The following is a 14,558-nucleotide window of genomic DNA, read 5'->3' as shown; positions in this document are numbered from 1 at the left end:
TGTGTCCACATTCTCAAAGAATTTAAAGGACATTAACTTGACTTACTGTCAATTTCCTCTGATCTAAACTACTATTTGCCCAACCTTTAAAAAGGCATTAATCTTAGTAGGTAGTGATTTATGTTACTTTGTAGCAGACATCCTCATAATGTAACTGTGTTAACAGATTTAGGTTAGTGAAACACGAGTAGAATACCAACAGCACACACGCAGACACGTACACACATAATTTATAGACACTGAATCAATAAGTGTTTGACGGGGAATTCAGTGCAGTGCAAGGTAACCTTACAAGTATCCTTGTGTTTCTGGTTAAAGTGCACGGGGTCAGTGATTATTTAAGCGGAAATGTGGGCACGATCTAAAGACCTTTAAAAGAAAATAAAGAGTTAAGCTATGCTTCAATTGATCACAGGGCATATTTACATTTTGTTGGCAGGTAGCAGTGAAATTTAATCGTCATGTTTCAGTGGATGAACCTTCCTGTTTTCCTCTTGCAACATAGGTTGAAGACTGAGCCTCAAAGACCATCAGCAGTATATAGGATAAACATTATTTAATATGACTTTCCAAAGTAAGTATTTGGAATACATGTGGAAATTCTGAATGCTGGCTGAGGACAGATATCTGCATAATGAGCTTAAGCATCTGTATCTGTATGCTTCCTTTATTTGACGTTGTTGGGATGAATTCTAAATATTTTATTACAGCAGGCAGATAAAAATGGGGGGTGGAAGCAGAGATTACATTCATGTTCCTGTTGCAGAACAAAAGCACATGCATGTAGCTCATTAATGCATGGCTATGATTTTTTTTTTAGCAAACTGCCTTCAGCGGTTAAACAGAGCGTGTTTAACCACTACTTCTGCTGTCGCTTTGTCGTTTACACAAAATATCTTGAACGAAAGTGTCCTACTTATCAAATCTGTGTGCTAAACATTCATCTTCTGCCAATTTAGAAGCTAACTTCAGTGTTATCAGGCGACACAACAGACAGCTCGACAAGTTTAGGAGAACTTGTCACATTAGCTGTACTGTCAACAGTTGTTATTGCCATTTGTGGTTACCAGAAGGTGACTCATACTCATTTTCCTTTCTAGCCACACCTTGAAGTTGGCACCGGGTGTTTTACTGTAGGTGACACGTCGTGACAGGATTGAGATGGGTTGGCATTGAACTTGGCAAGGGACAATAGTGACTCCTAAGACGAATTCCTTGTAACTTTGTTGATATCTTAACTAAGAAATGCATGCAAAACTCTTAACATTTAACTGTTGGCGTGGGTTTTAATATGAGTGAAGGTGAACTAAGCTCTTAAACGTGAAAAACAATTTAGCCATTGTGATATGCTGCCATGCTATTATAGCCTTAACAGTTGATAGTATGGGTGTTTACTCTGGTATTGTTCTATTATATTTCATAAAATGATTGCAAATATGTTGAATTTGTATAAAAAGACTTATTTCAGTTAAATGCAATCATAGAACTCATTCACTTTTGACCGTTCTTTTAATAAAAAGAGATAAATCCTATAAAGGATCCTAAATAAATTATTCTGTGCCTCAGCAAACCTGATTCTTCTCTTCAAAAAGTAACCCAGAAAAAAAATTATGGTTATTTTATTTTGTTGTTAACTTGTCTTTCAAAAAAAAAAAAACGACAGATGTAGGATGAGTTCCAACACTCTCCACTCATTCATACAAATCTAAAGCCATTAACGTGCCACTCCCAGTGAGATCGATGCTGGAAATACTGACGTATGACCCCGCCGGCAGCACTCAAACCTATAAAGCCCAAGACTCTGGTGTAATATTAGACCGACGTTCGATGAAGAGCTACGTTTCCTACTGCTCTGTCACAGATATGTATTGATCAGTGTTTCGAGGCTTTGGAAATGGCTTCTTGTGCAAAAAGCACACATAACTGATGTTAAAGGGTTATAATGAGTTTGTCACCAGTGTGCTTATGCACACAAGTATTCTGTTTCTTCTCCTTGCAGATCTGTCTAAGAATCGTCTCACAGAAATCCCCCCAGAAGTGTGTCTGTTTGCCCCCCTGGAGTCACTCAACCTCTACCACAACTGCATTAAGTGCATCCCAGAAGCTATTATCAATCTGCAGATGCTGACTTATCTGGACATCAGGTGAGCCATTGCTAACACTATACTTTTATTATTGTTTCAGACTCTAATTGAATACAAAAGGAGTGAATGTTGGTATTCAGTTATATGCCAAAAAAGTGCCTGTTCCCCTTTCACCTTACTTACAGGGTGAAAATGCTCATGCGAAAGAGATGTTTCCTCTTTTGCTACAACTCAATTCCCAGTCACCATCGTCTCAGTGTTACACGCTTCTGTATGCTATTTTAAATGCAGGTCATTGTTTTGTCTTTCTCTGCAGCCGAAATCTTCTGACAGTGTTGCCGAAATACCTTTTCAACCTTCCCCTGAAGGTTTTGCTTGTGAGCAACAACAAGCTTGTGTCCATCCCTGAAGAGATTGGCAAGGCCAAAGACTTAATGGAACTGGTGAGCAGCCTGTATACATCAGCCTTTGTATACAGTACAGAGCTTGAGGCACATACACCAGTGTTCTGTCTACACATAACAGAAAACTTAGCAAAGAATCAATTTTAAATTGTGTCTTTAGGCACTTTTTAACTAGCAGCCTGTCACAAAAACACAACCGTTTGTTCCAATTCATTTAGTTGAATCTATAAGAAAATGCCAGATAACACAGTTCGATAGACATAAAATTGTATTTTTACACCAACAAGGTGATTCCCAATAAGCTATTAGCCAAGAACTTGACATATCTCAGCATGGTGTGCAGTATGTTCTTAAAAACTGGACAAAGTGATGACAAAAGAAAATGTGACAGGCCTGAAAGACTACCTGCAGCAGTGCGAGATGATCATGAAAGAGAAGAGAACAAAAGATCCAACCTAAAGAAGAGCTTTTATTGTCCTTCAAGAAGCCTGGAGAACTATGCCTTAGGACTGCTTAAAGAAATGAGAAAAAAGCTGCCTTAAGAGAGTTCAGGCTGTGGTGAAGAATAAAGGTGGTCATACTAAATATGGACTTCCAAGCTCAATAGATTTGTACAAACTCTGCCTTTGCCTTTTATGCTATATTTCTATGTTCTTTGCATGTCTCAGTAAGTTGCTGCACCCATTTCCCATTTTTCTATATGTATGTGTGTGTGAGAGGTGAGAGAGTGAACGCTAATAATTCCGTTTCTCACTCTTTGCCTCCCCCTGCTGGGTTGGATTTCAGGACGTGAGCTCAAACGAGATCCAGGCGCTGCCCGCTCAAGTTGGAAAGCTTCAAGCCTTGAGAGAACTCAACATCAGGAAGAATAGTCTTCACATGCTGCCTGATGGTAAATCCATCACTCATGAAGCTCTCTGTGTGTTTCTTTCACTTGAGACGCATTGATTGCGCATCACTGAGACATTTTGGCATCTATGCCAGACTTTCACAGCCAAGAGATACAACTGTGCTTTTTATGTTTTGTGTTGCCTGTTTTGTTACTGTTGGCACAGATAAACATAGCAGAAGGCAACTTAATAAATTATAGTAATATATGTCTGAATAACTAAGGATACCTGAATTGACAAGCCCAACTCGAGCAATTCCTACGTGTGGCACATGAATCCATGCAGTCTGTGCTGTTGTCTAACACAGCGGTCCCCAACCCCTGGGCCGTGGACCGGTACTGGTCCGTGGCTTTTTTAGTACCAGGCCAGGAGAGTTAAAGATCGGGTGTGAAATTTATGGTTTTGAGGGTTTTTATTATTTTTTTATCGTTATTTTTTAATCGTTTTTATTGTTGACTTGGTTTCCGTGGGTCTTTTCCCGTGTGTTATGAATAAATCTGTACCGGTACTGGTTTTATTTTGTTGTATATATCCACGACACCTTAAAGGCCGGTCCGTGAAAATATATACATAAACCGGTCTAACAGATTAATAATATTTATAAAATTCTGTATAAAAAATCACGTGTTCAACACAATGAACTAAAAAAATCCCCTTAAAAGCAGTTAGAGATACTTTTACCCATATTTCTACATGCCCTTAAAGTAAGAACCATAGCAAAATATTGCCATTAATTTTGAAGGATGAAATGCATTTTAATCACAAGTCAAGTTAACCCCTTTTTACATTAAAGTACTTTTGAAAAGCTTAACATTAGAACCTCTGCCATAGATGGATGGAAAGAGTACATTATGACAAACAGAGCAATTGAAAAAAAATGTGTAATAACATATTTATAGATACAGATATGACCAGATATGATCTTTTTTTATTTGCTGAATTATTGTGGTTGCTTCAGGGTTAAGATAAGAGCCCAAAAACAAGAACTTGACTCTGTTTTAATGATGTTGTTAAACTATTTTTATAAGATCTACCCTAACAGCACATACAAATTTCTGATGATTGTGCAGTCGAAGCAGTGCACATCAGTTTCTTGTTATTTGTATTTTCAGAGTTGGCTGACCTGCCTCTCATCCGACTTGACTTCTCCTGCAATAAGATCACAGAGATTCCTCCAGCCTACAGGAAGCTGAGGCAACTGCAGCACATCATCCTAGACAACAACCCTATGCAGTCTCCACCGGCACAGGTATGAGGATTTGCTTTATGGTGGTGCTTTTGCCCATATGTGGGAACAGATGTACAGAACAATTGGAGGTTTATGGATTTTTAAAAAAAAAAATAGTGGTTGTTTTTGTACATCTAACCCATCCACCCGCGTGGATTTCCTTGTAGTTCCCTCTGTAGTGGTTGGAGTGACTTCAAGAACACATTTTGTGTTTATCTATTTCAGATTTGTCTTAAAGGCAAAGTGCACATATTTAAGTACCTGAACATGCAGGCTTGTAGGATGGATAAGAAACCAGACACCCTGGACCTCCCCTCTCTTGGCAAGCGTTGCCTACCGCAACCACTAACAGATAGGTGCTGACAGATTTACTAACTTACTTGCAACCATCATCAAGTATATCATTATATCATAATGCATCTATTTATCACTTCTATTCTGTTAAAAACACCATGCATTGCATTTCTGCTATCTAATCATTTAATGCTGTCTAATTTATGTCATTTTGCACAATTTCAGCATGGAAGATTTTTACCCAAGTAAGAACCACGGTCCTGACTCTGGAATTGGTAGTGACAATGGTGACAAGAGGCTGTCTACAACAGAGGTGAGAGTCCAAACAAGTGTCACACATGTGACATCACTCACTGACTTGTGCCTTCCTGTTTTGGAGCCTCGAGCTGAGCTATATTTTTCTGAAACCAGATCTCATCAGTGATGGGTGGATTTGAAAGCTTAAACAGACTTATATATTAGGGAGTTGTCACTCCTAGGTGAGCCACGCCCCAGAAAGTAGAATACAATTTTATTTTCTCTTGTGTGAGAAAATAAATACATTTTACTACTTAAGAAAGAGCACATATTGAGATATATAACTATGAAAAGGTAACCCGTATCATTTTCTTGATATAATATGAGCTGTTTTTATAGGTGGTCGACTTGTTAATCACACTAAATCTAAGGAGTGGAAAGAGCGTTAGGCTTTGGTAGTAGCACTCATGCAGGTGCACAGAAAAGAAGCAGCTTGGCCCCTTTATCATTTGCCACAATAAAGGGGCTGTTGTTTAAAAAAAAAATACAGACAGAAGTAAATGTTAGCACACTTGGTAAAACAACATAAATATCTGACTAGACCAAGTGGCAAGATGTGACCTGCAGGGCACTGTTGGATAATGGAAAGCAAATGTGCAGGGAGGTTGGTTGTCAGCAGCAACACGTGAAGCTTTGTGAAGGTGGCAGAAATCCAAATGGAAAAATACTGATGTGACAGTAGAAGGTGGAAATGTGCAGCTCTGAATAACATATTTAAAGGACTTCCCTCCAAAACTTGAGTAGCCTCCCTTATGCCTGTAAGCTATAGCATTGCAAAACACTGTGTGAGCTCATTGTTGTGACAGGAGAATAACCGACGAGACCCAAACCAGTATAAGAGACAATGATACTTTCAGAAGGATGTCTGGATACATGCAAAGAACTACAAATGCAACTCAAAAGATCATTAATGGAGGAACTGAATATATACATAATATATCTGCTCATTAAAGTTGCTTAGTAAGGCTGTAAACGTGACTTGGCAAATGCTACAGTCACGTGTTGCAGGTGTGGTTTTTTTTCCTTTTAATCCTTTTCCATTTAAATACCCAAAATAGCAACAGTAATAATTCAGGTGAATTGATTGCATTTGAAACTTGACTTCCCATTCCTCTGTTTTCCTCTCCTTCAGCCTTCAGACGATGACACTGTCAGCCTGCACTCTCAAGTTTCAGAGACAGCCCGTGCCGACGCCCTGTCACTCCTCTCCAAAATGGACTCTTGCAAAGGTTACCGAAAATAAGTATCACATATTCCCTTTGAAAGCAATAACAGAGACACGGGGTTGTTGAATAAAGTGCCTAAAAATGTGACAGTTCATGTGATGAACGCGGATGCTTCCTCCCTCTATCAGATCAGGATCTCTATGACTTTATAGAGCCCAACCCGGACGAGGATCCTGCTCTGTCAGAGTGCAATGGGCAGCAAAGCAGTCATGTGTCTTGTATAAAGGTATGAATTCATCAATCAGTCTAGAAAACCGAGAAGAATGTGGGAAATCTTTTGAAGACACGTTGGGAGAGAATATCTATCTCTGTGTGCTTGGTCCCGTGACGTGACGTGATGTCCCTGTGTGCGTTCCAGGAACTGGAGAAAGTTCTTAACATGTCTCACCAAAGCAAAGATAAAGACAGCTGGAAAGAGGAGTCAGGGTGAGTTTTTTTTTGTGTGTGCAATGCTGTTACTTTCCACCATCCCCTGGACTTTTTAGGGTAACGTAACCGCTCGCTGGAAGGTGAGCTGGCACAGGTTGTGCTAATTGCTACCCAAATCAGATCCAGACAGACCAACAGAGCAAAATTTGTTTTCGTGAAGCAAGCCCGGAGATGAGGTTAGGCATATGGAGAGTGGACAGCCAAGATGTTGGGCTCAGTGTGCCCCAAGGCTAGCGGGTTAGGCTAGGTATTTATACTGGAGCCAAGGAGTGGTTAATACAGACCAGGTGTGCCACTCCAGCAATTTACAGGAACCAGAGGAAACCATGCGCAGAAAGAGCGAGGGGGCGTGAGAGAACAGAAAAAAAACTTTCACTTTGTTTCTTATCGCAAGTGGCGGCCAGACTGGTGTTTGGTTTGGCAGAGCTTTTAGCACACACAAAAAGACATTTTGTATTATTTATTTTTTTTGTGCATGTACTACCAAGGAGATCTCTTTGGAAATGACGCGTTAGGTGATGACACAGTTTGATGGCTTTCTACCAAATTGCATTGACATTCACATCAATCAGCGACTTCGATGATGAGTGGTGCCAGCAGGTTTCCCCCTTTAATCATCTGCATGTCTCAGCCTGAAACCAAAGACAAACATAATAGGTTAACTGGGGATTCCACACGTGTCTGTAAATGTGCTGGCCCTGCGACACACTGATGACCAGGCTTGGGAGGGGGTGGGCAAACTTTGCCCTGTGGCAGCTGGGATAAGCTGAATTGGATATGAAGAAAATAATAAATGGATGTGTGCCCACACCTAGATATATCTCTAATTAATCACTTGATAGTAATTTTGTTCCTCACCTTTCCCAGTTCTGATAAGGAGCAGCTAGCTGAGGAAGAGGACGATGAGCTGAAGGAAGTGCTTGACCTGAGGAAGATTGCTGTCCAGCTTCTGCAGCAGGAGCAGCAGAACAGGTGTGTGGCCCTCACGTCTACTCTCGTAACATAACAGTAGCTGTGTGGTACATCAGCGTTTGCTTAGCTGCTTAAATCCGTGTTGTTCATGTAACATCTTTCTGCAGTTAGCCTAACAGCGATTTCTCCCTGCAAGCCTATAATACCAACAGCATTACTAAATCCGCTTAAAGTCCTCATTAATCTATTCCTTTCTAACAATTTTCTGTATAGGAAAGCGTTACAAAGTAGGCTTACATCATGAGCTTTTAAAAGAAACACAGTTGTTTTAAAAACTTTCCAAAGTCGTTGAGCGTGACTTTTAAAACAAAGCAGCATTACTGCCTAAGCTTCATCAGTTTGATGCCAGCGTTTTGCAAAGTAGTCATAAAAAATGTGCCGTGACTAATACATGCCCCGCTGTATAGAAATTTTAAGTAATAGTCCTGTAAGTGGTTTGACAGAGCAAACAGACAGGCATCGAAGTCTACATTTCCAGTGAACTGGACAGTTTGGTTTACTCATTGAACAAATCCACTGCGTCAGCATTCCTGCCCAATCTTTTACGCTACATCTCTACCTACTGCACTTTACCGCTTTTGTCTTTGCAAGTCAGACCCATATCAGCTTTACCTGACTTTTTCTTCTCCACTTTTGCCATTTCCTGATCTTCTCCTGTTCCCCCGACTTGCCTACTGCTTGTTTGCGTGGCTTCTTAGACGACGGTCCTTAATTTGCAGAGCCGAAAGTCTAATTCACAGGAGGAGAGTGACCGGCCGGGCACACAGGTAGAGCGATTTTTTTTTTGTCATGGTTTACAGTTTGCTTTTTCAAATTCATTTCATACATACAGGCGTCTTACGAGAATAAAGTAGCAGCTATTTTTGATTCTTTGCACTCACTTCCTGTGACTCAGTGTTTGGTGACTCAGTGTACTGAGGTTTTGGGGTTTTTTTGTGACATGGTCAAAAAATATTTCATGCACTGCATGTGCAATGTAATCTCAGCCTGTTTGAACAGTTCTTGTGTTCGTCTGTTTGCCGTATGTGTCCGTCTGCAGATTCCTCAGTCACTCTGGAAGCTCCGGCAGCAAACCGAGACTCACACCTCAGACCGCTCGCAGGTGAGTTCTGTGCTAGTGCGTCTTCAGCTTCCAAAGAAAACTAGAGAGATGTAACTTTTGTAGATAAAATAACTCACGTTTGCTAAGAAAGCACATTAATACCCACCCCTGCACCTGTCAGTTTGTGTTGATTCTTAAATCCTCTCTGCTTGTTTTTAAAGTACTTCATGGTGTCACTCCAGTACGTTTCACATGCTTACAAGCGTGCGAAGCAGTGTGCCCTCTCGTTCCTTGTGTGCCAATCTGCCATTTGGGGAGGAAACCTTTAGCTTTTATGGACTGCTGATGGAATTTTCTGCTGGTGTCCCTGAGAGAATCTGAAAGCGCTAAAATCTTTCAATCTAAACCCACCTCCTTTTTCTGGCATTATCATTCAAAGACTTATTGTGACCTTACTTTTAATTTTTTTTTTAATGTATTTTTAAAAATTCATTATTTATTCCATTTTTGGATTGCTCCCAGGGTTACCTGCTTTACTCCTGCGCTACTGATTTTTTTAAAATTTTAATTATTTAGCTTATTTTAAAATTGTGTGTTGTTGCATTTAAATCTTTATGACTTCTTGTCTTATCTGGCAGCTTAAGCGATAGAGTCCTCAGTCTGGGCAGCGTCCACCAGAATCACTACTCCTCACTAATGGGGAGCACTAATCACTAATCACTAATCAACAGTGTTGCTTAGGATTTAGTGAAACTTGCACACAAAGATCACCTCACGGGTCTTCACCCAAAGTGTACTCAAAGTCAGACCGTGCCACTTTATGGGCAGCTGCTTCTCACATTTTTCAAGCTGAACTCAACATGTCCGGGGCCAGTAAACTGCTGCAGACGTGATTTACTAGCTTCCAAAGTGTTGTTCAAGTTAATCACAGGGCAGCTCGGTGGTGTTCTCAAGTAACACTTAGCTGTGAGATATACAGGAGTCTTGCACACAGATTTGTTTGTGAGTAACACAGAGCAGCCAGATTTGTTCTAGAACGCATCAACTTTTCCAAAACGTGACTGGCGGTGTGAGTCATGCACAGTTTGTCTCCCTGTCTCCAAATATTTGTTGACCCTAATCTCTTTTGTTAGTTGCATGTAACATAACTTCATGGTATTTGAATGTCAAACAAAAGCTTGTGATGTTATTGTGTTGTTATATCAGTGCCTCTTTAGATGAAGGAAGCAGTGGAGCGTCAGTGCTGAGTGGACAGGTACCAACTTACTTTCTTTAAAGCAAACATACCGTGTTTCATTCACGCCCGGTTTTCCAGGCTTGTGTTTTTTTTCTTGATTGTGCCTCCCATTCTTCTCTGTAAGATGCGCAGAGTTTTATAGAGATTTTCTTTAGATTAATTTTAACTGCTTGTGTTTACAGCCCTCTTCCTCCTGCTCCTTTGATGGCTGTCTGAAGACAGATCAGTCTGATTCAGAGCCAAAGTGGCCTGAGATCCCACCTGTCCTCAATCAGAATGAAGACCGCAGGCGGAACAAGTATCTACGAAAAGATTATCTGAAGGTTGTGCAAATTCCCAGATTCTCACTGCATATTCAGTAATGTCTTTGAAACACATTCTGGATTTGGATGTGTAGAATTTACAGACAAGAGACGAAATTTCTGCCACCAAAAGTTCTCTTGCATGTAGTCTGCTTGTACTCTGTGCTTGCACTTGTACAAAATCCGTCACGTTTCTTTAGGCTTTGGATGAATGCAGGTGATAAACAGTCCCCGTGAAGAACAAAATGTAGTGTCTACATGACCAAAACAAAAAATGCATGCATTCACACACGTATTCATAAACAACTACCAACAGACCAAAACATAATCTTGGCTTGGATTTCTGGAGACTGCTGGAAAGAAAAAACAATGTCTGTCGCTCCCAGATGCTGAGCGAGCAGATGGGCCAGGGACTTTCTAGATTGCATCTACTTGCAGTAGGGCTGTTCAATATAACGATATATATCGGATGACGATATAAAAACGTCTATGTTTCTTTTTACGCTATCGTTTGTTTCGTGGTGTCGCAAAATAAACTGTTTACGGCAATATTTTTTCATCGTTTTGATGGTCACTGTAGTGGCTATATTAATTTCTTAAAGTTCTCTCTTTCTCTTATATTTAATATAACCACACTACAGACAGACAAGCATTTGTTTTTATGCGTTGTCGTTAGCAACAGCGACGGTAACAGCATCGCGTGTCCGCTTGTTTATGTTCCACATAAACCTTTCACAATAAAGCTCAAGATCCTGTTGAGACTTTTCAAAATAAACTGAATCACGTGAAAGAGCAGATTATTTACGGATGAGAATTTAAAAAGAGCCGCCAGGTGCTAAAAAATAAACCTTAGACTCAAACGTTAGAACAGGCTTTTCCCCGCAGCACGCTGTGTAATAAATACTCACAATGAAAAAGGCGGCTGTTACAACTTATGTCTAAAAATGTATAGTTTCATGCATCAGTTAAAACACTCGACTCCAGCTACATGACGCGCAGTTAGAAACACTTCCCGCAAGTCGAGCTGCCCGAGATTCACAGAATTTACAGAAAATGTTACATTTTTGTGATTTATATCGTTATCGGACGATAGAATTCTTATATCGGGATATGAGATTTTGGTCATATGGCACAGCCCTAACTTGCAGAATACATTGTGCTATCAGACAGAATTGCATGCTCTATCTGATTTTCTGTGATAGCCATCTCCAAATGTACAATAATGCATGACTTTATCAGAATGATTAGAGTCGCACTGATTGTGAACACGGAAGTCAAAGGCTTCTATTTTGAGTGAAAATTATTTTAAGAGAAGAAAAGTTTAATTTGAGCCAACAAAATCCATTGCTGCCTGCAAGAAATGTATTTCAGTGTTTGCTATTATCCATATGCACACACAATAACAGCCCCTCTCGCTCAGTTGTTGGGATTTGTTCTTGCTCAGATCTCTACTCTGTCTGCTAACAGACATCTGCGGACCTGCTCTCAACACTTCTGCACCCTGCGCGCTCACCTCTTTCTGTACACCCTTATAAGCAGGGGTGCACATAGGTGGTCTGCAGGTGCGCATTCGCTGTCAAAATAAAAGAGGCGCACCAGATAAGAAGTTGCATTGTTTGCGTACATAAGATTTTCTGGAGGAGGACAGGCATTTGTTTAGAACTCTTAAAGATGTCGAAGAAGCAAGCTCCTTTAAGCAATTACTTTGGTGTTCCTCCACCTCCAAAGAAATGTCAGGAGTCCAAACCACAAAAGAAGCTCGTATTCTCGGAAAAGTGGTTGCAGGAGGTGAGCTGGCTTCAAACAAATGATGAACGCACAGAGATGTGGTGCAGAATATGCCGTGAAAATCCCACTCTAGCGGACAAAAACACTGCCTTTTATATGTACGCAAATCCGCGTTGCAACTTCTTATCTGGTGCGTGTCTTTTATTTTGACAGCGAATGCGCACCTGCGGACCACTTATGTGCACCCCTGCTTAGAAGTGTGCCACAAAACCAACCAATCACAGACTTGGATGCAAAAAATTCTCATGGCTGTTTTGGTCACCAATAGCTCGCTAGCTACTGCATTCCGGAAACACTGTCCAGAATGTAGCTAAACCCAGTGGAGTGGTTTGGTTTAAACTAGATTAAAACCATAATGGTCTTGAAAAATAATATATTTTAAAATAAAATAATTAAACATAGTAACCGAAAATGGGTTTAGCTACATTCTGGACCGTGTTTCCGGAATGCAGTAGCTAGCGAGCTGATTGGAGACCCTAACAGCCAATCAGTATTTTTGCATCAAAGTCTGTGATTGGTTGGTTTTGTGGCACACTTATAAGGGTGTACAGAAAGAGGTGAGCGCGCAGGGTGCAGAAATGTTGAGAACAGGTCCGCAGGTGTCTGTCAGCAGACAGAGTAGAGATCTGAGCAAGAACAAATCCCAACAACTGAGCGAGAGGGGCTGTTATTGTGTGTGCATATGGATAATAGCAAACACTGAAATACATTTCTTGTATGCAGCAATGGATTTTGTTGGCTCAAATTAAACTTTTCTTCACTTAAAATAATTTTCTCCCCAAAATGCAACATTTGCACTTGCAATTTTTTTTTTTTTTTTGCGCGTGCATTTAGAATAGAGGGACAAAAATAACGGCATAGTAGTGCAGGTCATCTACTAATGGCCATGTTGGCGGTTTGATCCCTGGCTTTTCCAGCCTTCAGTCTGCATAGCACAGTATCTACGGGCAAGATACTCGCTCCATTATTTTTGTGCGATTTAGAGGCACACTAGCCACTTAATGTATAAACATGTGCCGATCACTCTTTTAATAAGCGTGTCACTGTTTAGATAAATGAATAACAAACATGTAGCACCAGGTTTGCTCCCATAAATAGAACAGGAGATGAACAATTAGCATGAAACAAAGATCTAATTATCTCTTTTGTTGACAGTACAAATGCCAAAGTGCTCGCAAAAACTCGAGTGGCAACGCTGACTCTGAGGTGGGTATGAAAATGTTATCTTAAAAGATCGTGTAAGTGTTAATGCTGCGTCCCATTCTGAATTGGATGTGAATGTTTTATCCTCAGGAGGGTTTGCGCAACACTGATTTCAGCACTACCCTGACAGTGTTTGGACTTAAGCCAAGATCAGGTAACACAGATGTCCTTGTTCTTTAAATGACACTGTCTGAATCGTTTGGCTCAGTGCTTTTCCTTTTCACTGGAATGATTGTCTCGGGGGTTTCTTGGGCATAAAAATAGTAACAAAAATAAAGTCAGTCAGACGGTTAGAACCCATCCTTCCCGTCGATTTGAAAAGATAATAAAAAACAAACTGCTGAAGTGATATAAGTACGTTACATTTTACATGTTGTGTGGATATGAAAAAAGATCTCTCTCATATGTTCCAATTTCATTGAGCAAAAAACAAAACAATAGTGTTTACTTACTAAAAAAAACCCTTCTAAAGACATCATAGGTAAAATAAGCAACTCTGTCTAAAGGATGTGTTACCGCGGAAAACATCGTCGATGCCTATATTTGTTGAAATGACAATGTTAAGAATGCCTTGTTTTCACACTGAGTCACTTTTTTTTAAGGTGGAGTCTCATCATTCTTTCACAAGAATTAGGGAGGGTTTTCTAAAGAACTGCTGGTCTGCATCCCCATAACCAGCTTTTGGATACAGTCATGAAATCTTCCTGGATGTACAAATAAAACTTGTTTTACGTTGACAGGAGGATAATAAATCGTGAATTAACCTACTGAAAAAAAACAAAAGCAAAAAAAACAAACAAACAGTGTCGGGGGAAACATCACATCTGCCAGTTTTCAATAAGGATTAATGTGACAACCTCCTGACTGCATGTTCTCTCTGACTATAAATCTCAAAGAGCTAATCCTTGCCTTGCGTAGACTGTAGTGCCAGCTGAGCATTTTGTAATGCATGTCCACAATCTGTTCGCAATTTTTGTAATCTTGCATCTGTACACTGGCGATTTTAAGTCACACGATCAAGATGTGATTGAAGTGCAGACTTTCATCTTTAATTCAACTGGCTTAACAAGTCTTTCTTTTTAAGAACGACCTTTTGTTTGTCTCCTTCAGTTGCATCAGTGTCTCTTTGGGCCTCATATTGAAGAAGAAGTTTTATTATTAT

The 14,558-nt window shown here is 40.1% G+C and overlaps 1 protein-coding gene across 2 annotated transcripts in view; it reads left to right on the top strand.

Moving 5' to 3' along the window:
- The window catches only part of lrch2 (leucine-rich repeats and calponin homology (CH) domain containing 2), a 35,660-nt gene that overhangs the window by 7,008 nt on the left and 14,094 nt on the right, over window positions 1-14,558 (top strand). The window contains exons 2-17 of one of the 2 annotated variants that reach the window (XM_082548724.1): window positions 2,000-2,144; window positions 2,401-2,527; window positions 3,275-3,380; window positions 4,491-4,627; window positions 4,832-4,962; window positions 5,126-5,213; window positions 6,330-6,426; window positions 6,552-6,649; window positions 6,782-6,849; window positions 7,720-7,824; window positions 8,523-8,591; window positions 8,864-8,926; window positions 10,073-10,121; window positions 10,286-10,426; window positions 13,349-13,399; window positions 13,487-13,550. In XM_082548724.1, coding sequence (XP_082404850.1) covers window positions 2,000-2,144; window positions 2,401-2,527; window positions 3,275-3,380; window positions 4,491-4,627; window positions 4,832-4,962; window positions 5,126-5,213; window positions 6,330-6,426; window positions 6,552-6,649; window positions 6,782-6,849; window positions 7,720-7,824; window positions 8,523-8,591; window positions 8,864-8,926; window positions 10,073-10,121; window positions 10,286-10,426; window positions 13,349-13,399; window positions 13,487-13,550 — 1,539 coding nt within the window. The remainder of the gene's footprint in view (window positions 1-1,999; window positions 2,145-2,400; window positions 2,528-3,274; window positions 3,381-4,490; window positions 4,628-4,831; window positions 4,963-5,125; window positions 5,214-6,329; window positions 6,427-6,551; window positions 6,650-6,781; window positions 6,850-7,719; window positions 7,825-8,522; window positions 8,592-8,863; window positions 8,927-10,072; window positions 10,122-10,285; window positions 10,427-13,348; window positions 13,400-13,486; window positions 13,551-14,558) is intronic. The other variant, XM_082548723.1, reaches the window with a different exon arrangement.

Source organism: Aulonocara stuartgranti (assembly GCF_965226115.1).
Source record: "Aulonocara stuartgranti genome assembly, chromosome: 10".
NCBI lineage: Eukaryota > Metazoa > Chordata > Actinopteri > Cichliformes > Cichlidae > Aulonocara > Aulonocara stuartgranti.
Note: the sequence above shows the minus strand (reverse complement) of the source record. Positions and strands in the feature narration are given on the sequence as shown.